Source organism: Pygoscelis adeliae, unplaced genomic scaffold (genome assembly GCF_000699105.1).
Source record: "Pygoscelis adeliae isolate BGI_AS28 unplaced genomic scaffold, ASM69910v1 Scaffold149, whole genome shotgun sequence".
NCBI lineage: Eukaryota > Metazoa > Chordata > Aves > Sphenisciformes > Spheniscidae > Pygoscelis > Pygoscelis adeliae.
Window position 1 is genome coordinate 294,249 of NW_008825494.1, and position 8,985 is coordinate 303,233.

An 8,985-nucleotide genomic window follows, 5' to 3' on the forward strand; every position below is an offset into this window, starting at 1 on the left:
GTCCCAAGATTTCAGAATGATGTCTGTAAGAGCAAAGAATGCTGCCCAAAATGCAGCACTTGCAAATTCTGGATTCACTCAGAAGACTCTCCCTTCTCACACTCTGGTGACAACAGTACTGTGCTAGAATCCCCTGCGACACGGTATTACTTGTAACTAGTGCAACATTTTTTGTGTGAAGACAGTACACAAAAACTCAGGCAGGGTTTTCAACCACAGCTGTACTTCTCCATGAAACACAACAAACCAACTACTGTTGTGCTAATTCAAGAGATCCTACAGCTTATAAATATTTATGTCTGCAGAAATAATTGTAACTCACACCTTTTAATTCTGCTCAGCAGGTAGTGCTAATCTCTCAAAAGCAATTAAATAAAATTAAAAAACATATTGAAGCAACTAGTCAGTCGCAAATAATACTCCCTGGCACAACATATAACAACCTGTAACTCTGCATCATCTGATAAGCACATGACTTCATATGTCCTTTCCATTTCTATTTTATTTCCATGACATTAATGTACTACATTTCTTTGCAAAACATTGTATAATCCACACACAGTACCATTTTACATATTAGCACTTTCAAATGTATTCCATGGCAGCTCCTTTTACTACATTCATATGCCTACTTTAAAACCTTTCAGTTACTGATTTCACATCAGTAATTTTTCTCCCATAATCTTATTAATGTGCCCAGTAAGATCTAGTAGTTACTGTAAAAAGTACAGCTGCATGAAGCATGAGTTCACATCGTTGACTACAGTTTCATATAGTCTTCAAAAACTGTTTGAATTATAGTAGCAATAATGCTTATAAAACAGAGAACTTTTCTCAGAAGTGCACAAGCTCACTAAGAAACGGGGATACTCAGCAGATCAAACGCCACATGACCAAAAGTACACTGCAGCTGCGGTAATCTCCGCATAGCGCTGCACTGGGCCACACACAACAAGAGGCAGAATGCACCTACCTGTGTTAACATGCGAAGGTTACCCACCCAGGAGGGACAGGCTATCAAGGGTCCCCTTATGATCAATGGAGAAATTGAGAAGAATCATCTTCTGGACATCTCCCTCTTCGACTTCAGAGACCCTAAACATCAAACTTGAACTAGAAGCTTGAATTCAGCAGACCCACCAAAGAGATTCCCACTTTAAGAGTGCTTAGAATAAACGAGAAATAAACAACTAGATAAAATCAGAAATAGCCCACTAAAGTAAAAGCAAACCCACTATTGTGAAAATTAGAAATTAATTCTAAAATACTCAAAGATAGTTTTTCTTCCTTTAAGGGACCTTTTGACTCTTTTGTTCCTTTCCTAATTTTTGCAAGTTATTCCCCGCTTCCCCCCCATCTTTTTTGATAGAGGAAAAAACCAAAAATTCCTTCCCTCCTCCCCTGTCTTTTTCTCCACTAGCATCTATGGCAATCCCTCTGATGCATAACGTTACACCATTGCTTTTTAAAGAGAATTCCCAAGTTATTTCATTAGGTAAATCTGTACCAAAATTGGAGACATACTGAGACCGAAACATCTTTCAAGTCCTGCATCAGCACTGCAGAATCCTTATTCTAAATATTGAGTGGCATTATGAATAACTGTGTCAAATCTGTTACCATATTAGCATGCCTGTCAAGCTTCTTTCTTTCACAGTGTTTCTTTTTCCTTGTTTGTCAAGACAAGCTTGCTGAGATTAGTCAAATTTAAACACCCAAATTCACAAAGCAATCCCCCATAAATATACTTAATATAATGGAGTCTCATCAGTAGATTTTTCTGGAACTACACTCACAGATTTATTAGTTCCCCCACACAGCTATTGTTTAAGTGATCTTCAAAGGGCCTGTTTACTAAAACAAGTGCCAATTGTGTTTTCAGTTGCACTCGAACTGCCTGCAATACGGTGCAGCCATGTTAAACGAGAAGAATGCCTCTGTCAACTGCAGTTTGAAGTACTGTAAACAAATTCATACAAAGCACCAGAAAGTTTATGCCATAGTGTCAGCATTTCTTCCTCTGACTACGCAACTCTGAATATGCAAGTAAAGCTAACAATATTTTAAAAAAAACAGTATCCTATAGCAACACTATAAAAGGTTAACATACATTATCAGTCTATCTTAAGAGTTTTACACCACTCTTCATCACGCTGGTGATGAAGCTGAGCAGTTTCCTATAAATAGGGAGAACATCCACTAGTCATCTCAGACAAAGTCTCAATTTCCTCTAATCCTAAGTATACTTAAATTAAAAAGTTTTGTCACAGACTCCTATGAGGTCAGGATTTCATCTCCTCACTTTTTTCTCACATTGAAGTCTACACTATGGTTGCCTTTGAAAGTGTTAACTTGGTTTCAAGAACAAGGTTTTCATTTAAATAGTTTTATAGCATCTTCTAAAAGGTAAAAGTACTTTTGACATAATCTCAACTTGTGAAATAATCTCAACTTCCAACATGTTTCACACTCACGACTGTTTCTGCAGAATGCTATGGGGAGAAGCAGGAAAGAGGGATAAATATGAGAGTTCAAACTCAGAGGGTATCGTTCATTATACTTCAGAAGGCACTGTGGGAGAACAATGAAGATGAGACATACAAAACAATAAAGATGAGGCACACTTAACAGTTATAAAACAAGAGTCTGTATCTGTTAATCTTCCCTCAAAATATATGAGGATCTATATCTACCTCTAACTTTGGTGTCAGATAAACTATGGAGATAGCCAAGTATCCAAGGATTTCATTTATAGAAGAAACATAGATCGTGATGGCCGTTACAGGACGCTCCATCTTAATGTAAAAATGCATCCAATTTCTTTTTGATATGTTCAAAAGCATCTTTCCCCATATAGTCCATACGTCCTTCCTCCCATTTCCTCCGTTCATCTTCTGGACTTGGTTCTTCTGGCTTGAAGTGAATAGACAGCTCTGAAACAGAATGTGCAACCTCGTTCTGTGGGAAGAAGCAGAACAGTGGGAAAACAGTCATTTGGTTATTCTCATTTCAGTGCTGTGAAGTTAAACCTTAAATGTCAAACTTCTGCTTTGTATAGTCCCAGTTAAAACAATAAACCAAACAGTATTCAAACATTCATTCTTGTTTTGATAATGTGATCTCATTTTCCCATGCTTTTACTACTTGTCATAGCATCTTTGAACATACCGAACATTTATTTTACTTGTCTTTACTCAGACCTTGACACACTCAGCAACAACACAATGAGAATATTACAAATATGGCTTGTTCAGAGTAGAATGAACAATTATCTCCTACAATAAAGTGTAACCAAGTATCTGTGCAAATTTTGTCTTCAACAGGCTTTCATGTGAACATAAGTTCCTATAATTTCTGGTCATTTGTTTTACCTGATGTCCAGTGAGATCAGTATTATTTAGCCGATGTGAGACACATTACCCATATAAATTAATTCAAAAGATTGACACTATTCATTATACCAATAACTACTTCATTTTGAATGACGGCCCAGAATTGTGAATCCTGGTTCAAGATTAAGTTGTCATAGGTGCACAAATGCAAGACACATTATTAGTGATAATTTCAACCACATAAAAGAAAAACTGTGTCCGTGATTGACTAATGCCAGTAAAACCAGAACATCCCAACAATTATAACCAGTAATAAAGATGAAATATAGCAAGGACTAAGCAAGGCAGCTACTGAAAACCTGCTTTCAGTACTACTCCAAGAGGCTCCAAGGCAAACAACTCATCTCATGTTTTTCAAAACTGAAATCAACCAGAACGGCCTTCCAGTGAAGCCCTCACAAATTCAATACAGAAATGTTTCAGAATAGAACTTAATGGGCAGGAATCAGTGGCTTAAACTGCCTAAATGCCCTGGAATATCCATTACATCTGCCAACTTGGGGCAGATAAGGCAGGACTTGTGCAAGACCTGCACCTACAGACCAGGTAAGGTATTTCAAACAGCCAGCATGACACTGTATGCTTAGGCAAGTGCATCCTTCCATATGTACCCCACCTGGGTCACGCTCTCTACGTGACTTTAAACATGAATAAATACTCTGAAGAGCATGCCTGCTCCCTACATAAGCAAATATGCAACAATACTTGGTATTTAATTTTCAGGCTTTGTATACGCATAACTGCAGTAATGCATGAAGATTCCCTTCTTTACCATTGGCAAGCCTTATCAACAGCTTTGGATGCCATTAACAAGAAGACAGGAATCATGATGGTTTTAGAAATTAAGAATTTTAGCTAGGGCGCAAACACCCCTGGCTGCACAGGAGCTACAGTTTCACCTGCAGTTTTGTTGCTCAGTCTTAAAGCATTTCACCATAGTGCTTCACAATCATACAAAAGGCCTCATTAGGAATATGGCTGTGTTGTGTACCTTACATGATACAAACTCCTTGACAGTCTGTCACCTCCATCAACGCCAAGTCTGGCACTCCTGTCACACTGCCCACAGATAAACGCAGTGCAAGACCACAAAGGAAAGCCTAGTAGCTTAGGCTTCTTGCCTGACTCACCGTACACTCATTTTCCACTTGCTTGGAAACATCACTTCAGCAGGTTAAAAAAAAAAAAAAAAGAACAAAAAAACCCTAACAGCTTTGTTTGTATTAGTATTGGAGAGCTAAAATTAACACCGTGCATTTGTTACTTGGGGGCTAGCACAGGAAAATATACATTTAAAAACTAGAAGTATAATTGATAGAAAGGGATCACACCCCAGTACTGGAAGCAGTTAAGGAATTACACAGCTAAAAGTTTCAAGAATTTATTTGCACATTGCATCATAATTAGTTGAGATTTCCCAAAATAATGTTGGCAGCAAAGGCATGCATGCAATTACCAACAGATGTACAATGCAGAAAGCTACATGTACCAGTTCTGAGGTTTCCTGAAACGCAGGATGAAATAGAAGTTGTTCTGAAGATCTGCCAGGCTCAGAGAGATGGACGTTAGAACCGCTTTGTTCAACTTCACATACAGGTTGCTAAAATAAAACCTCAGTGGCTGTATTAGGAGAATATTTTTTCATAGTTTCCTTATCATGAGAATTCATACAATACAAATCGATTTCAGTCTTGGGGTAGGGGGAAGCAGGGGATGGGAGGAAAAGGAACGAAACACATTATCACCAAGGACAAAATTCATCTCCGCCAGCTTTAGCTATCAAAATGGCATTGAATCTAAGCTCCTACTATAATCAACCTAGGATAAGTACCTCCAGAGGGCAGCTCATCTCATCCTAAAATAGGTTCAAGAATGGCTGTCATTCTTCAGAGACTACAGAAACAGCCCGGAAAGCTAGCTTACAGTAGATGCCTACCATTCATGAGGTGAAACTTCAACGAGAAAAATCTCATTTTAGGATAACAGCTTGCTCTGTAACTCATGAGCTTTTTATATGTATAGAATGAGAACAGAACAATGAGTTCCAAAACAGAGGTAAAATGGATTGCCCAAAAAATACTGTCCCAAATATTTGCCTTTGCCAGATATCAAAACATAAATGAGTAGACAGACCCCATTCTGAAGTCCCTCCCACCAGAACAATCCCACAAGACTACTGAAGGTAAGCAACAAGAAGTGGAATGATGGTATTCCCAAGTAAGAAGACAGTCAGGCTATTAATTTTTAATTAATATCATCTTCTGATAAACCAATCCTAGTAATTAAAAAAATAAAATAAATTTAAATTTGAATGACACTACTTTAAGTGAACATTATGATTTTTTACCCCAAACAAACATCTTGAAAACGTGTCCCTATTTGGTTTGAGCATTTCCAATGGAGTCAGATGCACGAGGCACACAAGATAACACATCCTTTGCAAATAAATTATTCTTAAATTATAGAGCTGGAAGGTTTGCAATTTTCCTTCAGCTCCTCCACACTCAGGGTGGAAAAGAAAGGAAGGAAGACTACAGTTTTACTTTATGGAGTAACTATAGTCTAAAGGGATGAAGCACTGAACATAATAAAAACTCTCTTTGTCTTACTAGAGAATAGCCCACAAGTTACAATACCAGATGACATCAGAACATTAATTTTACTTTCTCCCAATTGTACCTTGCTGTAGCATGGTTTATCATACAACATGTAATGACCTTCACCTGCAAAACATTGTGCTATTATGTCCAACTTAATTCCTGCAGAAAATAAGGGGAGTCAGTGCAACAGAAACACCCAAATACAAACACTCAAACACAGGAAGAGTGACAAAAGAACCAGGACCCCTGCAATGTTCACCAGTGGATTCTTTTAAGACACTCCCTGTTGCCCAAATCACCGAAATTTGGGGAACAGTTTTCCGAGTCAACACTTCTGGAAAAAAACCAATGATTTCTACAGAGGAGTGACAGAAAGGATTCTAGCTTCAAATAAATTAATTCACAAGAGTATTAATATTCAAAAGATTACTTTGGTAACAATTTTTTTTTATATTACACTTTACTAAGTACCTAACAACTTTCAATAAGCAATCTCTTTGTAAAATTCAATGCAAACTCTCTATACCTCCAGACACATCATGCATGTGTGACTAGAGATTAAAGAAAATAAATATTATTTAGACTATTTCTGATGCTAGCAAGAAAATTCAATAGCTACAGCTAAATTGAAGATTATATAATCTCCCAGATCAGAAGCATAATTTAAAAAAACCCCCTCATTTTAGTGTATCATTTTACTTTGTTGCTGCATATAGTAGTATACAACATACTTACAGCTTTGAAAGCGTGCTCCTCAGGTGAACATGCCGCAGGATATATTTCATGTGTCTGCTCTGGAAGCACAGGCATTTGCTGCGAATTGGCCACAGAAGGACTGACCTTTTTCAGTGTAATTTCAACTCCATTGAAAGTGTGCTAACAAAAACAAGAACACCTCACCACTGAAATGCAGTTTTGCAGGAAATTAATCTCTTATTTACAACAGTTTCACCTCCTTACAGGGATCTCAGCATTAAAGGAGTAAGTTAATAAATTCAAAAAAGTTTGTGGTCCCAGATTCAGAGCACGTTGCAATTTAGATTTTTGCACTCATGAGTATGCCAGCATCATCAGGACGTAAATCTAACGGGTATTTCCACCTTCATGTTACCGTGGCTGAAATATTTCTTTACTGTACAATTTCTTAAAAATTAAAGCACGTTAAAGTGAGAGATCAAAAATTACCCATTCCTTCCTCTGCTTTCCAATTTGTCATAAGGTTAACAAACCAAATTCCTCTCTGGGGCTTTGACAGTAATTGTCCAACTGATATTATGGGACTATGCAATTAGTTCAATGATAGTAGTAATGTTTTTTTAATGTTAGACTAAGAAAATATTTATATATGCATAAAAGTGATCTAAACTGTCACGTCTGGATACAAAATTAAAAATCGTACTTCTCCTACTCATTACTCTATGCTGCTGGTCTCCAAGAAATCATCTATTTATCAACAGATTTATTATTCTATCCATGGAAACCATACATTGCTGTACTTCCTTTGAAGGAAAAAAGAAAAAGCATAAAGAGCTCAGTAAATGCTTGATGACATATGAGTACTGAATATAACATCCTAAATGTAATTAACACTGCCTTTGCAAATCCGATTTATTTGTTATGACCCTCAAAACAAGTTATAATGCAGTTCTGAAAAGGTAAATTTTACTATAGTTCAAGGACTAGTTTGATGGTCTACATCAACTTAGCTTCAAAAAGTCAAAAGTCTGTTTGTTTCATAGCCAGATTATCACCTTCTCTGGCTAATTTGTATCGTACTTTGTGTTTAATTTGCAGAATCTGTACACATACATTCCCATACAAACTCTTCAGCCATTAAGAAGGGGGCTGGGACAAATCTTTGGAAAGCCAATAGTACTAAAAATCCTTCCTAAACTGCTAGTTTAGATGCTTCTAGAAGCAATCACTGCTACTACCAATCAACAGGTATTATGGTTTTTCATGTAATTCCTTCCTCTAGCAAACACATAATTTTCAGAATTTTTCTTGTGATTCCAGCATATTCCCACTAACTCCTTATTAGTTACCTTGCATTCCTCAGATTCTGATTCTTCCATCTTTTGAAGTTTTTCTAACAAAGGCAATATACTGGCACTGTATATATTCCACCAGAGGGCAAGAAATGACAGCTGATGAAAAGATCCAGACGTGGTGCCATCCTCCATAACTCTCTTTGTTTGGAGGTTGTATTTGTAGTTCCAGGGCTTTGTCGCTCCCAAGAAGTGAACAACTTTGGCATCTCTACCAAAGCTGCAAAGATTAAACATACAGGTCTATACATTAATTATATTTTTTTAGCCTATATAAACTGCTAAAGAAACATGCTTACTCTCACTGGTGAGGTAATTTCGACATTTTGCAACAGCAACACATTCAGTATGAGTGTATATATATATATAAAAAAATATTTTTTCTGTCTTATTAGGTTAAGGTATCTTGTTTAGCATACAGAAAACAAAAGGCTGCATTGCCATTTGCTTCCAGCTGCTGATTCTAGTAGAAAAGTTCATGAAGAAAAATGACAGGCTTGTGCAGTACCATTTCCAGTCCTCCTGCATACTCTGTTCACAAACAAATAAATACCACTTCAAACATTGAATCAGCAAGATTCGTTGTTACTGATCCCATATTAAAAATTACTAATAAATTCATCGTCCCAAGTTCACCATCCAGTGAGAGTGTTTTGTGCAACTGAACAGTAATTCATGACACCCTAAATCCAGCATGCCTTCTGCCAGAAAAGTTTCTCTAACGGCGTTGTCTGAAGTCATATAATTACTAGCACAAATTTCGCTTCATGGAAGAACCTAAGAAATGGTTTAAAAAATAGAAAAAAAAAACCCCAACTGTTTCCCATAGAACTGACTGGAAAAGAAGGCAACAACTTTCAAAGTAAAGCTGTCAGAACCTGTTAACAAACTACAGAGGTTTACAGTCAGTCAGAAGTGTTACTACTTACTGATTGAAAGCAGGAA

At 37.0% G+C, this 8,985-nt stretch overlaps 1 protein-coding gene across 1 annotated transcript in view; it reads right to left on the reverse strand.

The window, feature by feature from the left end:
• Positions 1 to 2,770: 2,770 nt before the first annotated feature.
• The window catches only part of GYG2 (glycogenin 2), a 10,628-nt gene continuing 4,413 nt past the window's right edge, over positions 2,771 to 8,985 (reverse strand). The window contains 5 exon segments of the mRNA XM_009331295.1: positions 2,771 to 2,958; positions 4,882 to 4,992; positions 6,728 to 6,868; positions 8,038 to 8,260; positions 8,970 to 8,985. The exon segment at positions 8,970 to 8,985 is cut by the window's right edge and continues 19 nt beyond it. Of these exon segments, the coding sequence (XP_009329570.1) occupies positions 2,797 to 2,958; positions 4,882 to 4,992; positions 6,728 to 6,868; positions 8,038 to 8,260; positions 8,970 to 8,985 (653 nt within the window). The 3' untranslated portion in view covers positions 2,771 to 2,796.